We start from the raw sequence: 20,425 nt of genomic DNA on the forward strand, positions 1-20,425 counted from the left end.
TCAGATCACTCTATCACGGTGCAGGTGTCATTGCTGTATGTCAGTCTTGTGGGCACCCACGTGACATCACTAGACACGTCATCATAGACGTCACCTTCCCCACCGCTATAAGTAGAGATCTAGGAGTAGGCAGCAACACCGGGGACCAACCTCCTCCTTGGGCTGATCTGGGTACTGTCGTCAGACTGCTGAGTGGCGGTTGTTGCTACCTCCTCTTCCTGATCCAATGCCAAGAGTTGCTGCACATCAGAAATGTCTTGATATGGATCGGAAAATAATTCCTGTGACTCAAGCAGAAGGTATGTGGTGGTGGTGGTGGTGTTGTTGGTGGTAGTGTCTTTGGGGGTGCACATAGCAGAGAGTGAAGAAGAGGGTGCAGATCGATAGAATGAGGAGGGTGCAGAAGAGTAAGGCTGAGTGAGCCACTCAACCAATTCTGGTGCTTCTTTTGACGTAATCGCACGCACCTTCTGCAATTTCCCACTTTGGCTCAAGCCTGTTGCTCCTGGCCTACCCCTACCACCCCTGCAGAAGGGCCTGCCTCTTCCTCTGCCTGTCATTTTTTAAATGACCCTGTGACAAAGCTCTCAGTCCCTAGTAGGTTGTGATTAGGAGACTGTACCTCAGTCCCTATACTGATAAAAGACTGCTGCAGAATTGGGCAGCAGTCAGCAGTAGTGCACCTCAACCCTATATATTGTGGACCTATACCAGTCCTTAGGATTAGCAGACTGTACCTCACTCAACCCTATATATACTCTAGTACGCTATACCTTACCAGTCCTTAGAAGGACCTTTGTGCAACTAGTAGGTTGTGATTAGCAGACTGTACCTCACTCAACCCTATATACTGTAGTACGCTATACCTTACCAGTCCTTAGAAGGACCTTTGTGAACTAGTAGGTTGTGATTAGCAGACTGTACCTCAGTCCCTATACTGATAAAAGACTGCTGCAGAATAGGGCAGCAGTCAGTTGTAGTGCACCTCAACCCTATATATTGTGAACCTATACCAGTCCTTAAGGATTAGCAGACTGTACCTCACTCAACCCTATATACTGTAGTACGCTATACCTTACCAGTCCTTATAAGGACCTTTGTGGAACTAGTAGGTTGTGATTAGCAGACTGTACCTCAGTCCCTATACTGATAAAGGACTGCTGCAGAATTGGGCAGCAGTCAGCAGTAGTGCACCTCAACCCTATATATTGTGGACCTTTACCAGTCCTTAAGGATTAGCCGACTGTACCTCACTCCACCCTATATACTGTAGTACACTATACCTTACCAGTCCTTAGAAGGACCTTTGTGCAACTAGTAGGTTGTGATTAGCAGATTGTACCTCAGTCCCTATACTCATAAAGGACTGCTGCAGAATAGGGCAGCAGTCAGCAGTAGTGCACCTCAACCCTATATATTGTGGACCTATACCATTCCTTAAGGATTAGCAGACTGTACCTCACTCAACCCTATATACTGTAGTACACTATACCTTACCAGTCCTTAGAAGGAACTTTGTGCAAATAGTAGGTTGTGATTAGCAGACTGTACCTCAGTCCCTATACTCATAAAGGACTACTGCAGCAGAAGGACAGCAAGTATAATATTCTTTCTATATTTGGAAGAAAGAATATTATATGTGTACAAGCCTATTACCATACCAGTCCTGAAAAGAACCTTTGTGGACCTAATGGTAACAGCTTCTGATTAAACTGACTGTCCCTCACTGCCACACACAGTTTCCTGCCTGTCCCTATTTAAACTGACAAAACACAGGCTCCTGCAACAATAACTTGAATAGCACTCAAAACTATATCCTGTACTACTTTACCATACCAGTCCTGAAAAGGACTTTTGTGGACCTAATAGTAACAGCTAATTATTAAACTGACTGTCCCTGCTGCACACAGCATCCTGTCCCTCTCTCAGCACTGACAAAAGACAGGCTGCTGCAACAATGACTTGAATAGCAGTGCCTCAAACCTATATCCTGAACTACACCTATACCATACCAGTCCTTAAAAGAACTTTTGTGGACCTAATAGCTAGCGATTTGGGTCACTGCAGTCTCTCCCTGCTCCACACAGCAACCTCTCCCTATAGTGACATACGAAAGAATGTAAAATGGCCGCCGGATCGGGTCTATTTATAAGTTAGGGGGAATGTCCAAGTGTCCATGTGCTGTAATGTCTCAATTAGCTGTCCTGTACCACATGATGGATGTGTCATCATAGGTCAAAGTTCTTTTACACAGTAAACACGTAAGTCTGCCGGGCGAACAGCGGCAATAGTCCGCCGATCGGGTGGACTGCGAACAGCCGAACCGTCGGTTCTGCCCGGCGGTCGGGCGGAACCGACCGCCGGACGAACAGTTCAGCCATCCCTAATCTTCACCTCATATCTCCTATTTATTCCATATTTATGGGGAAGCTGTTGCTGTATTATGCATGTTAACCGCTTCAGCCCCGGAAGGATTTACCCCCCGCCCCCCCTTCCTGACCAGAGGACTTTTTTGCGATTCGGCACTGCGTCGCTTGAATTGACAATTGCGCGGTCGTGCAACGTTGCACCCAAACAAGATTGACGTCCTTTTTTTCCCCCCCAAATTGAGCTTTCTTTTGGTGGTATTTGATCACCTCTGCGTTTTTTTATTTTTGCACTATAAAAAAAGAACAACAATTTTGAGAAAAAAAAATTCAATATTTTTACTTTTTGCTATAATAAATATCCCCCCAAAATATATAAAAGAACATATTTTTTCCTCAGTTTAGGCCGATACGTATTCTTCTACATATTTTTGGGAAAAAATAAATAAAAATAAGAAAATCGCAATAAGCGTATATTGATTGGTTTGCGCAAAAGTTATAGCATCTACAAAAGAGGGGAGTATTGACGCCGATCTGCAATTTTTATTGTGACTGCGACATTATGGAGGACACATCGGACAATTTTGACACTATTTTGGGACCATTGTCATTTATTCAGCGATCAGTGCTATAAAAATGGCACTGGTTACTGTGTAAATGACACTGGCAGGGAAGGAGTTAACCACTAGGGGGCGATCAAGGGAGTAAGTGTGTTTTAGGCAGTGATTCTAAGTGTAGGGGGGGTGGGCTTCAACTCACATGACATCGATCACTGCTCCCAATCACAGGGAGCAGTGAATGATGTCATCTCACTAGGGAGAACGGGGAAATGCCTTGTTTACGTTCTGCGCCTCCGTGACACGATCGCCAGGAGGTCCCGCGGGCATGCTCATGCTGTACACACCTGCTATCCCCGTCTCCTAAAGGGGGCATACAGGTACGCCCATTTGCCCACAGCTACCATTGTGCTGACGTATATCGGCGTGCAGCAGTCAGCAAGTGGTTAATTTACAGAACATAAATAAATATGCAACAGGATAGTCTAGTATTGCTAAACTCTGCGCAATGTACTGTGTGGGTACTGAAGAGCAAATCCAACCAAACGGGGAGTACACTAATGGGAACCTTGATGTAACGGAGCACTCTGATAGGCATCCTGATATAAGGGGGGACTCTGATGTAAAGAGGGACTTTGATGGAGACCCAGATGTAAGGGGAATGCTAATGGGGAACCCGATGCAAGGGGTATCCTGATTTAAGGTGATACTCTTATGGGGGCTCTGATGTAAGGGGGGACTCTAATGTGGACCCTGATGCAAGAAGGACTCTGATTTAAGGGGAGACTCTAATGGGATGACTTTGATGGGGACCCTGATATAAGGGGGCCTGTAATGAGGACCCTGATGTAAGGAGGGCTCTTATGGGGACCCCAATGCAAGGGGGGCTCTGATTTAGGGTGGGACTTTGATGTAAGGGGGGCTCCTAAGGCAGACTGGGACCCTGATGTAAGGAGGCACTCTAATGGGGACTCTGATGTAAAGAGGGACTTTGATGGAGACCCTGATGTAAGGGGAACTCTAATGGGGATCCTGATGTAAGGGGGATTCCAATTTAAGGCGGTACTTTCAATGGGGACTCTGACATTAAGGGTGACTCTAAAAGGGATCCTGATATAAGGGGGGACTCTAATGGGGACTTTGATGGAGACCCTGATGTAAGGGGAACTCTAATAGGGACCGGGATGCAAGGGGAACTCTGATATAAGGCAAGACCTTGATGCAAGGGGGACTCTGCTGGGGACACAGATTGAGGATTAGAGTCAACAGAGGCTGCTTATGGTCTCTACTCCTGATGATATGGCGGACCCTGGAGGAGACTCTGATGTAAGGGGGGCTCTAAAGGGGATCCTAATGTAAGGGAGCACTCTGATATGGATCCTGAAATAAGGGGGTCTCTGATGTAAAGAGGGACTTTGATGGAAACCCTGATGTAAGGGGAACGCTAATGGGGACCCTGATGCAAGGGGGATTTTGATTTAAGGCAATACTCTTATGGGGACTCTGATGTAAGGGGGGACTCTAATGTGGAACCTGATGCAAGAAGGACTCAGATTTAGGACTCTAAAATGAGACTCTAATGGGACTCTGACAGAGGGGGGTGACTCAGATTTAAGACTCTAAAATGAGACTCTAATGCCGCGTACACACGACCGGACTTTTTGACAGCAAAGGTTAGACGGAACGAGTCCGTCGGACAATTCGATCTTGTGTGGGCTCCATCGGACCTTTGCTTGCCAAAAATCTGGCGGTCTTTAGAAATGGAACATGTTTTACATTTTTCCACCGGAACTCCGCCGGACCCAGATCCTACCGAGAAATCCGTTCGTGTGTATGCTAGTCCGACGGACAAAAAACGATGCGAGGGCAGCTATTGGCTACTGGCTATGAACTTCCTTATTCTAGTCCGGTCGTACGTCATCACGTTCCAATCCGTCGGACTTTGGTGTGATTGTGTTTGGCCAAGTCCGTTCATTCGGGAAAGTCCGTCAGAACTCCGCCGAAAATCTGTCGGGCCTAGTCCCTTGAAAAGTCCGGTCGTGTGTACGCGGCATAATGGGACTCTGACAGAGGGGATGACTTTGATGGGGACCCTGATATAAGGGAGGCTGTAATGAGGACCCTGATGTAAGAAAGGACTTTGGAGACCCTGATGTAAAGGGGGACTCTTATGGGGACCCTACTGCAAGGGGGGCTCTGATTTAGGGTGGGACTTTGATTTAAGGGGGACTCCTAAGGCAGACTCTGGTGTAACTGGGGACTCTGATCGGGACTCTAATGTAAGGGGGAACTCTTCTGGAGAACTTAATGTAGGGGGGAATTTTACGGGGACCGTAATGCAAGGGAGAATCTGATGGTAATATTTTTGGCATACAATTATTTGTAAAATATGATATTAATAATGTGGCCCTCGCAGTGAAAAGACAACATAAGGTAAGTGGCCCCACATTTCAGAGCCCGTGCCCCGCCCTCTGCTTGCCCTTGAGGTGACCAATGAAAGTTATCCCATAGGTAGGCTAAGTACCCGACCTCCCTCCCAACCAATAGAGATGAGCGACACTTGGACTTTCCATCTCCCTGAAATTTAGTAATTTGGGTGAAACTTGAGGATTTTTCGCCATGTTAATGAAATGTATTGGAAGTCGATGGGGAAGGTAACATGAAGGTTTTAACCACTTGGCGCCCAAGCTATGTCATATGACGTCGTGGGCTTTGTGGTGTAATATCTGAATGATGCCTGAGGCTAGAGACATCATTCAGATATCGGCATTTTCAGCTGGCGATTCCCTGCACCATAAGAATGATCACAGTGTTCCGGCGCTTTATCGTTCTTACGGGCGGCGGGTGGGGACGTCCCCCCCCTCCCGCCGCCCTCCGGTGCTTCTACCGACTCACCGCTTCCATCGGCAAGTCAGTCACAGGATCCGCCGCCCCCGAATGACACCATAGAGATTTCTGGCGGACCAGATCACCCCCGGAGTCTCTATGATCGTTCGGAGGCCAGGCGCAATGTTATGACGTCACGCCCGGCCTCTGCATTCAAAATAACGGCGGCACCTTGGCTGGGAAGCCAGGATCGTTTTTTTATTTTTATTTTAGGCTTCCCAGCCTAGAGGTGAGATGTGGGGTCTTATTGACCCCGATCTCACTGTAAATAGGTCCAATCGTGCCATATTCCTATTACAAGGGATGTTTACATTCCTTGTAATAGAAATAAAAGTAATAATTTTTTTTTTTTTAAAGTGTCAAACTAAAAAAATAAAAGTAAAATAAAAATAAAAACTTTAAAGCGCCCCTGTCCCCGTGAGCTTGTACGCAGAAGCGAACGCATACGTAAGTCCCGCCCACATATGAAAATGGTGTTCAAACCACACATGTGAGGTATCGCCCCGAACGTTAGAGCGAGAGCAATAATTCTCGCCCTAGACTTCCTCTGTAACTCAAAACATGTAACCAGTAAAAAAAAATGTAAGCGTCGCTTATGGGGATTTTTAAATACCAAAGTTTGGCGCCATTCCACGAGCGTGTGCAATTTTGAAGAGTGACATGTTGGGTGTCTATTTACTGGGCGTATCTTCATCTTTCACATTATGCAAAAAAATTGGGCTAACTATACTGTTTTTTTTTTTTTTAAAAGCATGGAACTGTTTTTTTTAATGAAAAAACGTGTTCGAAAAATTGCTGCGCAAATACCGTGCGAGATAAAAAGTTGCAAAAACCGCCATTGTATTCTCTAGGGTCTTTGCTAAAAAAAAACATGTATAATGTTTGGGGGTTCTATGTAATTTTCTAGCAAAAAAAATGATGAATTTTACATGTAGGAGAGAAATGTCAGAATTGGCCTGGATGCAAAGTGGTGCACTTTATAAAGCTCCTGAAGGTTTCAGAGGCTCCTTTGTGCCGCCGCAGACCCGGCTTTGTACCAACTCCTTATTATGTTATCATCCTTTTCATGAAAAAAAAATAAAAAACACCTAGATTTACATCAATGTAAAATGTAAAGCCACAGCGCACAGATAACAATCAAACACAAAGGGGGAAACACAAATATGAAAAGTTGTGTAAATACTCCTGCGCTGCCTTAAAAAAATCGACAACAATCTCCTTCTCCATCATGTCATAGCATCAGAGAGGTGTGTGATTGGCCCCAACTTTATTCTGCAGCCGGACAACCACCCCAAACATAAGGCCAATCTCACTAAGAACGATCTTCAGCGTAAAGAAGAACAAGGAGTCCTGGAAGTGATGGTTTGGCCCCCACAGAGCCCTGATCTCACCATCATGGAGTCTGTCTGAGATTAAATGAAGAGACAGAAGGAGTGGAGGCAGCCGACATCCACAGAAGGTCTGTGCTTAGTTCTCCAAGATGTTTGGAACAACCTACCTGCCGAGTTCCTTCAAAAACTGTGTAAGTGTACCTAGAAGAATTGATGGCGTCATGAAGGTAAAGGGCGGGTCACACCAAATATTGATTTGGATTTCTCTTCTGTTCCCCCACTTTCCATTTTCTAAATCAATAAAAATATACGATTAAAATATTTTTGGCGTTCTGACTTTACAGCACTTCTTTACACCTGCTTAAAACGTTTGCACCGTCCTGTATATACAACAGAGTGAGAGAAAACAAAGGAGAGAAGTTCATTGTTGGGGTTCACATATCCTTTAAGGGCCGGTTCACACCACGAATCGCACTGGAATGCTCTGTATATGTTCTCCTGTGCGATTCACATGCGATCCGGGGGCAGTATGAAATTTGCCTCTTCATCTGAATGGGCTGAAACTGCGCCAAACTGCACCAAAAGTAGGGCATGCACTGCTTTACCCACTGAAGGACCGGAAGGATTTGCCCCCTTAATGACCAGGCCATTTTTTTTTATTTTGCGATACGGCACCGACGCAAAATGTATGTCCTTTTTTTTCTCACAAATAGAGCTTTCTTTTGGTGGTATTTGATCCCCTCTGCTATAATAAATATCCTCCCAAAAAGTTAAAAAAAAGGCATCAGGAAGGAGTCAGGTGTCATCACTTCCTGTCATGGCCAAGACCAGGAAGTAGTGCGTTCAGTGCTGTTTTACTTTTGATGTAAGCTTATATATTTTTTTACCTATTAAATTTGTTTTAAACTACTGCACAATGGGGATGATTTTCTTCTTCACATGCCTCACCTCATCTGCTGAGTTTGAAGTTCCCCACTAGAGATCTGTCATGTGCTGTGCTGATCGGAGGAGATCGATTGACTGCTGGCTTACCATTGCCTTCAGATTACAGGCTCATTCTGACCTTAGGGGTCTCCTTTGGAGGTAAGAGGTGTGCCGCAGATCCGGAGCTGGGCCGAAGCAGGAAAAGGCCGCGGAGCACTCAGTGGATTGCGGTGTGTGCCGATAAGAAAACAGAGATTGATGGATCAGGGATCGGTGACGATCCGTTGCACCCCTAGTGCCCTGTGTCCTGATGTGCCATGTGGCCTGATGTGCCCCGATGTCCTATGCCCTGATGGGCCCTGTGACCTGATGTCCCCCGTGGCCTGATGTGCCCCATGTCCTGATGTCCTATGCCCTGATGTGCCCTGTGACCTGATGTGCCCCGATGTCCTGTACCTGATGTAATGTGCCCTGACGTGCCCTGTACTCTGATGTGTTGTGACCTGATGTACTGTGACCTGTGCCCTGATGTCCTGTACCCTAATGTGTTGTGTCCTGATGTGCTGTGACCTGTACCCTGATGTGTTGTACCCTGATGTGCCTTGTGCCCTGATGGGCTGAGCTCCATAGCCTGATGTGCTGTGCCCTGTACCCTGATGTGCTGTGCCCTGTACCCTGATGTGCCGTGCCCTGTACCCTGATGTGCCGTGCCCTGTACCCTGATGTGTCGTGCCCTGTACCCTGATGTGGCCTGGTGTGTTGTACCCTGATGTGCCTTGTGCCTTGATGTGCTCGGCTCTGTACCATGATGTGCTGTGCCCTGATGTATCGTACCCTGATGTGTTGTGCCCTGGGCCGGTCTGGATGAAGTCCAGGGCCACATTTTTGTCCCAGTCCAGCCCTGTGATACGGTGGTGTTATACCCTCCGCTCACCTTAATTAAGAGAATAGATCCTTATTTCTCCAACTTCAGGGGCACTTAGAACTTTAATTTACCTGGTACGGCCCCCCTAGTAGTGGGTTGTCACTCTTTTCACACCCATAATTAATTATGTTTTTATCTTCGCATATTTTTACATATAATGGGGCATTTAGACATAATTTGCCCTCAACCCCCTGTTATCACTACCTCACACCCTTTACCATTCACACCCTCCTTCACAACCATTAATTATTATTTTCATATTACTTTTCACTCAATTTCTCAGGATGAGTCCTTATTGATCACTTATTGGTTTCCTTCACTTACCCTTGGCACCCTTGCACCCCCAACATCAGTTGGTGGAGCTCAATAAGCACCTTATTTTGGTCGGGCCTTTCCTGCCTTGCACCCCTACACTACACTTTAACCCCCTTTCCTCCCCCCCCCCGTTTTCCCTTTCACTTTCCCATTCCTCACCCCCACTACTTATTAATGGGGTGCCTAATTAGACTATCGGGGTTCTTAGTTGCCCTGACTTTATGATCTGCCCTGGTATACGGGCTCTTTTCAGTAATGACAGTCCTCTTTGTCCCCTTGCCGTTTGTGTGACAATCTCCGTTTTGTTTATCAACATAGTAATCGTTACTGTGGAACGTATACTTCCACTAATACATTCAATTGTGTATAGATTATATCTTATTGCTACATGTTGCTTGTTTAATGTTTTTATTATGTTGTATATAATGTTCCCTGGTCCGTGCGGTTCCCGGCTGCCTGTGGCCTTCCCACAACGGCGGACTTGTGTTTTTCCTGGCAGGGGTCACCTATACTTAGCTCATCCCCTTCTTGTTCTCCTCGAGCCCAGGGAGCCCATGGGCTCGGTTTTGAATGCGCATGCGCAGTGGCGCGGGTCACACACCTGTGCTGTGCGGGGAAGCTGACCCGGTGACATCACGCGCTGCTGGCCAGTGGCGTTGTGGGCATCTCCCGATTGGGGAGCTCATTTAACAGGCCCTCTGGCCCCTGAATGAGCACTGCGGATCTCTCCACTGGCGGTTCTCATGTGTGGGGCTTGGCTAGGAAGGACGCTACCGCTGGTTCACCAAGGACTTCCCTGGGTACATTTTTCCTCTTACTCTTTATGGATAGTACCTTGTACCTTATGTTATCTATATTTGATATCTTATTATTATTGTTGACAGACTCCCACAATAACTGATGGGTGATTACCTACACAGTTGGGCTTATATACCTCTGTACCCTTCATGATGCCTTACTTAGTGGCCACAGCGGGTGTCCTGGGCTCCAATCTGCCACCTTGCCTCCATATTACTGGGAACCCCCATGTGACTTGGTATCTAAATTATCTCTGGATACTATTACTACGGTGAGCCACACTCTGTTGATACCATGCCTAATTGTTTCACAAATTTAGGGTTTCGGTCACCCCCTCTCTCTCCCCCCCTCCCCCACCTCACTCTTGGCGGTATTTAATCACTGCTGGGTTTTATATTTTTTGCCAAAAAAATACCAAAAAGTTTGAAAAACGATTTTAACATTTTAGGATTGGCTGTACTTGTGGGCATTGATGAGGTGGCACTTATGGGCACTGATGAGGCGGCACTTATGGACACTGATGAAGTGGCACTGATGAGGAGCCACTAATATGCCATGCTTATGGGCACTGATAGGTGGCACTGATGAGCACTGATAGGTGTCATTGATGGGCACTGATAGGTGGCACTGATAGGCAGCACTGGTGGGCACTGATAGGTGACACGGATAGGAGGTACAGATGGACATTGATGGGCATTGATGGGTGGCGCTGGGCGTCACTGGGCATTGATCGACAGCAGTGATGGGCATTGAAAGACGCCACTGATTGCCAGAACTGACTGACATCGCTAATGGGCACTGATTGGTGGCACTTGTCAGCACTGGTGGGCACTGATTGCTGCCACTGGTGGGCATTAATTGCTGGAATTGGTGGGCACTGATTGGTGCCACTGTATTTTATTGTAATCAGGTCACTGATGATCAGTGCCCTGATTACATTCCTAGATTTCCCCCTGTGAGGAGATGCCGCTGATTGGTTCTCCTCTCATCACACTGTCAGTGTGAGGCGATGAGAGCCATTTACTGGCATCTCTGTGTTTACATGTGACCGGCTGTGATTGGACACAGCCGATCACATGGTTAAAGAGCCGCACACAGCTCACACAGCTCTTTCCAGAGATTGGGGTTGCGCCATGTCCTAGCAACACGGCGCGGCCGCGATCAAGCGAGGGCCGCTACACCCCACCATCATTTGTGGGTGGGCGGGCGGCAAGCAGTTAATTATGGGGGCTGAGTGTTGAAAATGCCTGTTAGACTGAAAATGATATAGTGTATGGGGGAGTGTTTTAAAAAATGTCCATGCGTAGTTGGCTGGAGTCTGGCATAATTTTCCCTTATTGCAGGCTGACGGGGGCCCAACTTATGAAGAAAATGCCCCTCTTGGTTTGTGTAGCCTCCAGCCTTAGGGTTACATCTGGGACCTCCAATATACCATATGGTGCCACCCCTCCTCTCAACACCCACCCCCAATGTAAGGGCCGCCTGCAAGCCACTGCAGGGAGCATTAGGACCTGATTCTCTGCCCTGGCCCATAGGTGATATAGTACTGATACTGGAAATGGGGCAAGGGTCCTCACCCTGCTGTTATTCATAATTACATTGATCAACAGATAAAAAGAAAGGAGAAAAGAAACTTCACACACAAATATAATTAGAGGACAACCAATTTTTATTTGAGTAAATCCATAAAATGATTTATAAAGCTTTGGAAAACATTGAAGATCGGTCACTTTTATCCTCTGACTCCTCAGAAGTCATTTCTTTTCAGACCCCTAAACCTTCCGATGATTCAGAGGAAGGCAAAAATAACCCCCTTGGTCAGATTGGCTCCAAAGGGGAAAAAATTCCTTCCTGACCCCCTAAGGCGATCGGATTGTCCCTGAATCATCAGTCTAGAGCGTCCAAATCATCTACCTGTAAAATTTCATCTATCTGTCTGTCTATATCTCTATCACCTATCTATATATTGATCAGTTAGTGTTATTCTCTAACTTTTCAGTCCCCTAAACCTTCAGAGGAAGGCAAAAAAAACCCTTGGTCAAATTTGCTCTAAATAGGGAAAAAAATCCTTCTTGACCCCTTAGACCCCTTTCACACTGGGTCGTTTTGCAGGCGCTATTGCGCTTAAAATAGCGCCTGCAAACCGTCCTGAAACTGTTGTTGCTGTCTCTCCAATGTGAGCCCCGAGGGCTTTCATACTGGAGCGGTGCGCTAGCAGGACGGTAAAATAAAGTCCTGCTAGCAGCAGGCAAAGCGCTGGTTTTAACCCTTTCACACCCCCGCTAGCCCCCTTCTCTCCCCCACTCTTTCTCACCCCCACCCCCACCCTCCTTTCTCTATCAACCCCCCTCTCTCTCACCCTCTCTCTCTCTCACCCTCTCTCTCTCTCCCCCACTCTTTCTCACCCCACCCCCACCCCCACCCTCCTTTCTCTATCAACCACCCTCTCTCTCTCTCCCCCACTCTTTCTCACCCCCATCCTCCTTTCTCTATCAACCCCCCCCTCTCTCATCCCCCTCTCTGTAAACCCTCACCTTCCGCACTCTCTTTCACCCCCCCCCCCGCCCCTCTCTCTCCCTCTCTCCCCCCTCCTCTCTCTCACTCTCTCTCCCCCTCTATGTGAATCCCCACCTTCCTCTCTCACTCTCCTCTCTGTCACTCCCCACCCCCACACTCTCTCACCCCTTCTCTCTCACCCCCTCTCTCTCTTTCTCTCCCCCCACTTCCTCTCACTCTCCCACTCACCCCTCACCCCCTGCTCTCCCACTCACCCCCCACCCCCCCCTCTCTCTCTCAACCCCTCCTCCCTTATTTATATACGTATAGATCTAAAGTCAATTTCCGGGTGTGGAGCTCTGTTCTGTATCTTGGCCCAGTCGAAGTTCTTGAAGAACAGGTGCCTTCTGAGGTCCCTTACCTGGATGTTTCGTCTTTCTTGTTCGATTTGTAAGAGCTATAAAAGAGAATAAATAAAAAACAATAAGAATAGCTGAACAATAGAACTCCCCACCCCACTCAGTTTAAATCTGATTCCATTTCAGCTTCCTTTTGACTTTCAAACCTGTTACTATGCCGGGAATGGATTTATTCTTAGTGCAGCCCCTTATTTGTTTAATATTAGCTTATAATAGATTTTAATAGCAATTAATAATAATGTATACGAAATTATCTTTTTATATAAATCCGCAACTGCCATTCTTTTTTATTAGAACGATGGCAACACCAGAAGTTTATATTCTGTTTAAGGAATTTCCCAAAAAATAAAATTTTCCGTATATGCGCCAGCCCCATAACTTTCTATATTAAACACGCAGACTGCAAATTCAAGTTCTACACATCCTCTACAATGGAATTTTAGGGGGCACAAGGGCTGCTCCTTTGTTTACACAAATGATGGGGCACTATTCTTCCATACCAATGATGGGGCAGTATTCCTCCCACTAATACCAATGATGGGGCAGTATTCCTCCCACTAATACCAATGATGGGGCTCTATTCCTCCCACTAATACCAATGATGGGGCACTATTTCTCCCACTAATACCAATGATGGGACACTATTCCTCCCACTAATACCAATGATGGGACACTATTCCTCCCACTAATACCAATGATGGGGCACTATTCCTCCCACTAATACCAATGATGGGGCTCTATTCCTCTCACTAATACCAATGATGGGGCTCTATTCCTTTCACTAATACCAATGATGGGGCTCTATTCCTTTCACTAATACCAATGATGGGGCACTACTCCTCCCACTAATACCAATGATGGGGCACTATTCCTCCCACTAATACCAATGATGGGGCACTATTCCTCCCACAAATACCAATTATGGGGCAGTATTCCTCCCACTAATAGTAATGATGGGGCAGTATTCCTCCCGCTAATAGTAATGATGGGGCAGTATTCCCCCCACAAATGCCAGTGATGTAAAACTATTCCTCGCACTAATAGTAATGATGGGGCACTATTCCTCCCACTAACACCAGTGATGTGGAACTATTCCTCCCACTAATATCAATAATGGGGCACTATTCCTCCCACTAATATCAATGATGGGGCACTATTCCTCCCACTAAAAATAACGATGGGGCAACAAATACCAATGACGGGGCACTATTCCGCCCACTGACACCAAAGATGAGTCCAGTATTTCTCTTCCTACTGACCATAAGCACTGGGGGAGATTTACGAAAACTGGTGCACTTATAATCTGGTACAGCTGTGCATGGAGGCCAATCAGCTTCTAACTTCAGCTTGTTGAATTAAACTTTGGCAATAAAACCTGAAAGCTGGTTAGTTTCTGTGCAGAGATTTTGCCCTCTCCAGTTTTAGTAAGTAATTCTATTAAAATCTTTCCGACCACCAAGCCTGAGACATTGTTAACCTCTTCCTGCCAATGGTACGCATATATGTGGCCCTATGTAAACGCTTTTCTGTGCTGAGAGCGTGCGCCTTGAGCGCTCCCAGCACAGTCACCGGCAGGGACCAGAAAGCTCCCGATGCAAACCTGCGATTGGGAGCTTTATGATCAGTTGACCGCTGTGACAGGCAATCACAGCGATCACATGACCCAAATACCTGCCTCCACCTCCCGAAATCTAAGTGCTTTTAAAGGGCCAGGAGGCGGCGGCAAGAATGCTGGGGCACTTTCTATTCCCACTGGCAACAGACTGCCCCCCTTAAAGTCTGAAAGACAGTAAACTGGCCCTTTGTTTAAAACATAGAGGCCCCTGATCTACATAAATGTGTGTAGGTAAGAATGTCAAATTATATTTTCTAAAAATCCAAACAACAATATATATAACCTGGGAAGGATTTTGCCCCTTCCCATTAGCTAAAGCCCTACGTATACTTACCCTTTTAATGAGGTCACAGAGATGAGGGTTAATTTGTGGTGGATAATACACATTGACAGAGAGCAATGCCCTCAGTATTTCCCGTGGAGTCTTCTGGCCTTTCCAGAACGGGTGTTTCCCTACAGCCATCTGGTATACTATTATTCCCAGTGAAAAATAATCAACCAGGGTATAGTATGGAATTCCTTGAAGGACCTGTAAAAACATAAGAAAGAAGTATGAGAACATTGTTGGTTGAAGCAACAGACATGACTCCATGTTGGCATATGTGGCGTAGAAAGCCTGCCAGGAGTTCCAAAATCTTGATCAAAAGACATTAAACTGGGGCAGAGCTTGTGAATATTGGCAGTGGGGCTTAAAGTGTATGTATAGTCAAAACTTTTTGTATTTGTGTTGGGTGGAGTAGATAAAATAAATTGGCAGTTTTATTTATTTGATTGGTTGGGGTTGGGTCAGATCTTCCAGCTTCTGACTGAACCCAAGTTCATCCCTGGTCAACATGACAATTAGAGAGAGTGGTTTTGCCCTTTATAAAGGTATGTTGACCCCGACAACTCAATGTTCAGAAGCCTCACTATGTTAAAGTGACTACAGCAGGTGAGCTTTTATCTTATTTTTATGTCTCCATTGGGTCCTACAAAGTAGCTTCAACGCTGCTGCTCAGAACTTCCCACCTTTTGTTGGGGGATATAGTTCTGGCCTTGAAACCCACTGAAAACAATTGGAGTATCAGTGGAAAAATTCTCCATTTAGTGAAAGGGGGGAGCACCACTTTTTATGTATACAATAAGGATAATTAGTATATCTGAATAGATGATCTAAGTCTAATACCAGGCGAGTTGTAGGCTACTTACCTCTGGGGCCATGTAAAGCAGTGTCCCGCAATTTTCTCGAATTCTGTTTTGTTCTGAAACACCGCTTTTTGACAGACCTAAATCGGCAATTTTGGCACGTCCGGCGTCATCCAATAGAATATTAGCTGGCTTTAGATCTCTGAAAAGAAAAGAAGTGGATGGTGAGCTATGCATATCAAGTTTACTAAAGATGGAAAAATCTTTTTTTTATGTAGAGTAATGCAATCATTACCTGTGCACGATATTCTTAGAATGCAGGATCTCCAGGCCGCATAGTATGTCCGCAGTGAGATTTCTGATGAAGAAAGAAATATATTAGCATTCAAAATGATCACAGAATAATTAAATGTACAGTTAAACATAGGTGTATGGATGGACGGGGCTAAGTTGGAAGGGCCTGGCTTTGTCACTGCCTGTCCTCAGTGGTCAGCCACCCCCAACTCTAGTGTGACCCAGTCACTGGGCTTACCTTATGGTGTCCTCAGGAAGTGGAGCTGAATGCATGATCAGTTGCGAGAGATCCCCTCCGCTCAGATATTCCATGACGAGAACAAGTTGGTCCTGCGTTAAAAAAAAAAAAAAAAAAAGAGGTAAGATGCATGGCATTTATATTAGATTTGATTTCCAAAAAAGGCACCATTTACAGAACTATTTTAAGGGGTCAGGATCAGTAGGGGAGTGTAATACAGGAAAGAGATAAAGAAATAGGAAGATAAAATGACTTACCTTTGATTGGAATGAGCCATACAGATGGGTAATAAATGGGTTGTTTCTGACTTGTTCCAGCAGACGACCTTCTATGAGGGAAATGCTGGGATAAGGGTAATTTCTCTTCTCAATTATCTTCACTGCCAGCATCTTGCTAGTGCCGGGATGAGAGGCCAACATCACCTTACCGAACGTCCCCTGTCCAAGTATCTTCTGAAAGGTGAAACCTTTTTCCATGGCCAGTCTGTATGATTTGTCCCACATAACATTGGTTATGGGGGCCACTGAACGTGACTGATACTTCATGGCACCAGCTCTTGGCAGCACTGCAGGTAACTGATCCTTTATGGCACCAGCATTTGACCCGCTCTTTATGGCATCGATTTTGCTCAACGCTCCATGCGCCTGGGACATTATGTCAATTTTTTTGAGCACCACCGCTGGGGGGGACCAGGCCCTCTTGTCATCAGTATAGGGTAAACAGACCTTCTTGGTTCTGTAAGATTGGACTGCTGAAGATGGCTTATGGTTCATGGTGGTGTTAGTAATGGGGGGTAACACTCTGCGTGACGGTTCCTTCTTGGTTCTACTGGATAGGACTGGCAGAAATGGATTATGGTTCACGGTAGTGTTCCTAAAGGGGTGTAACACTGTGCGTGACCGGTCCTTCGTGGCAACAGTTTTGAGGACCTTTGTGTGTGATTGGCCCTTCAAGGTACAGGTGTTGGAGACCACTGTGCATGACCGATCTTTCATGGTGGGTAGTACTGTGCGTGGCCCGGTCTTCGTGGCAAGAGTTTTGAGGACCACTGTGCGTAATGGGTACTTCCTGGCACGGGTGTTGGAGAGACCTGTACATGACTGATCTTTTTTGGCACCAGTCTTAGTAACCACTGTGAGTGATCGTCCCTTCTTTGTTGGGACTGATATAGATGACTTATGGCTCATGGTGTTGCCAGTGATGGAGGGTAGTACTGTGCGTGACCGGGCCTTTGTGGCAACAGTTTTGAGGACCTTTGTGTGCGATTGGCCCTTCATGGTACAGGGGTTGGAGACCACTGTGTGTGACCGATCTTTCATGGCACGTGTCTTGGTAACCACTGTGAGTGATCGGCCCTTCTTTGTTGGGACTGATATAGATGACTTATGGCTCATGGTGTTGCCAGTGATGGAGGGTAGTACTGTGCGTGACCGGGCCTTCATGGCAACAGTTTTGAGGACCACTGTGCATAATGGGTACTTCCTGGCACGGGTGTTGGAGAGACCTGTACACAACTGATCTTTCTTAGCACCAGTCTTGGTGACCACTTTGACTGATCGGCCCTTCTTGCCACTGTTGGATGGGACTGATGGAGACGGCCTATGGTTTGTAGTGGTGTCAGTGGTGTAGGGCATCCATGTGGCTAACCGTTCTTTCAAGGCAACGGTGTTGACCACCGCTGTGCGTGATTGGTCCTTCATGGCACTGTTGGATGGGCCTGGTGGAGATGGCCTATACTTTGTGTTGGTGTCAGTGGTGTAGGGCATCCATGTGGGTAACCGGCCTTTCAAAGCAACAGCATTGACTACTGTGCATGATTGGTCCTTCATGGCACCGGTCTTGTTGACCACTGTGACTGATCGGCCCTTCTTGGCACTGTTGGATAGGACTGGTGGAGATGGCCTATGGTTTGTAGTGGTGTCAGTGGTGAAGGGCATCCATGTGGCTAACCGTTCTTTCAAGGTAACAGTGTTGACAACCACTGTGCGTGATTGTTCCTTCATGGCACTGTTTGATGGGCCTGGTTGAGATGGCCTATAGTTTGTGGTGGTGTCAGTGGTGTAGGGCATCCATGTGGGTAAGCGGTCATTCAGGGCAACAATGTTAACAACCACTGTGCGTGATTGGTCCTTCATGGATGGGCCTGGTGGAGATGGCCTATAGTTTGTGGTGGTGGCAGTGGTGTAGGGAATCCATGTGGGTAACCGGTCTTTCAAAGCAACAGCATTGACTACTGTGCATGATTGGTCCTTCATGGCACCGGTCTTGTTGACCATTGTGACTGATCGGCCCTTCTTGGCACTGTTGGATGGGACTGGTGTAGATGGCCTATGGTTTCTGGTGGTATAAGTGCCGTAGGGTATCCAAAAGGCTGACTTATTCATGGCAACAGTGTTGAAAACTGTGTGTAATTGGTCCTTCATGGCACTGTTGGATGGGCCTGGTGGAGATGGCCTATAGTTTGTGGTGGTGTCAGTGGTGTAGGGCATCCATGTGGGTAAGCGGTCATTCAGGGCAACAGTGTTAACAACCACTGTGCGTGATTGGTCCTTCATGGATGGGCCTGGTGGAGATGGCCTATAGTTTGTGGTGGTGGCAGTGGTGTAGGGCATCCATGTGGGTAACTGGTCTTTCAAAGCAACAGCATTGACTACTGTGCATGATTGGTCCTTCATGGCACCGGTCTTGTTGACCATTGTGACTGATCGGCCCTTCTTGGCACTGTTGGATGGGACTGGTGTAGATGGCCTATGGTTTCTGGTGGTATAAGTGCCGTAGGGTATCCAAAAGGCTGACTTATTCATGGCAACAGTGTTGAAAACTGTGCGTAATTGGTCCTTCATGACACTGTTGAATGGGCCTGGTGGAGATGGCCTATAGTTTGTGGTAGTGTCAGTGGTGTAGGGTATCCATGTGGGTAACCGGTCTTTCAAAGCAACAGCATTGACTACTGTGCATGATTGGTCCTTCATGGCACCGGTCTTGTTGACCACTGTGACTGATCGGCCCTTCTTGTCACTGTTGGATGGGACTGGTGTAGATGGCCTATGGTTTGTGGTGGTATAAGTGGCGTAGGGTATCCAAAAGGCTGGCTTATTCATGGCAACAGTGTTGGAAACTGTACGTAATTGGTCCTTCATGTTATAGGTGTTGGAGACTACTGTGCATGACTGATCTTTCAGCACACCATGGTTTGTGACCACTGCGCTTGACCAGTCCTTCTTATAGCTGTTGCATGGCACTGGTGGAGATGACTTATGGGTAATGGTGGTGCCAGTAATTGGGGGTGACACTCCACGTGATCGATCCTTGGCAGTATCCTTCATGGCACTGGTGTGAGCAACCACTATGCATGACTGATCTTTCTTGGCACTGTTGGATGGAACTGTGGGAGATGGCCTATGGTTCATGGTGGTGTCAATGGTGTCCGGTATGACAATGTTCAACTGGATTCTAATGGCACCAGTGTTGTGCACCATTGCATTCAATCGATCAACAGTGCAGGGTAGAACACTGCTTGACTGATCCTTCATGGCATCGGTGTTGAGGATCACTGTGTGTGTTTGATCCTTCAAGGCACTTGTGTTGGGAACCACTGCATGTGACCAGTCCTTCTTAGTATTGTTGGATGGGACTGGTGGGGGTGGCTTCATGGTGGTGGTGTCAATAGTGCCAGGAATAACAGTGTGTGGCTGGTCCTCAATGGCACCAGTTTTGGGCATTACCACACATGACTTGCCCTTGATGTCACTGTTGAATGACCCATGTGAAGGTAGGGTGGTTGGAGTTTGATGGTTGTCCTCGGTGGTAGTCCGTTGAGCTGTCTCTCTGTCGCTGGTGGATAGGACATCATTTACTCCTGGAGAGAGAAAAGAATAGTTTTTAGTCCTGCTATTTATACATCAATCATGTATTTATATTACACAGAATTTGTGGACATTTCAATAAATTTTCTTTTACATATATAAGTGAATGTTGTCTGTTATTAAATAATGTTGTGTTTCATGTTTTTCCTATATATAGATAGACAATAATAGTTGTTTTTTTTGCTTCGCAGTCCAATCTTTGCACATGGCTTTCTGTGCCAGAACAAGTGTAAGTGAAAGTGCCCCGTGATATTGGGGTTGATTTACTAA

At 46.4% G+C, this 20,425-nt stretch overlaps 1 protein-coding gene across 1 annotated transcript; it reads right to left on the reverse strand.

Annotated features, from left to right (window-relative positions):
* Window positions 1-12,914: 12,914 nt before the first annotated feature.
* LOC143998008 (protein kinase C delta type-like) lies at window positions 12,915-16,942 on the reverse strand. Its single transcript, XM_077493803.1, has 6 exons — window positions 16,547-16,942; window positions 16,290-16,381; window positions 16,053-16,115; window positions 15,821-15,959; window positions 14,967-15,161; window positions 12,915-13,055 (listed from the first exon to the last, which is right to left on the reverse strand). Exons 1-6 carry the CDS (start codon window positions 16,940-16,942, stop codon window positions 12,915-12,917), a joined length of 1,026 nt encoding a protein of 341 aa, XP_077349929.1.
* Window positions 16,943-20,425: the final 3,483 nt, after the last annotated feature.

Source organism: Lithobates pipiens, unplaced genomic scaffold, assembly GCF_037356315.1.
Source record: "Lithobates pipiens isolate NorthernLeopardFrog02 unplaced genomic scaffold, aLitPip1_a1.2 Scaffold_19, whole genome shotgun sequence".
In the NCBI taxonomy this organism is placed as follows: domain Eukaryota; kingdom Metazoa; phylum Chordata; class Amphibia; order Anura; family Ranidae; genus Lithobates; species Lithobates pipiens.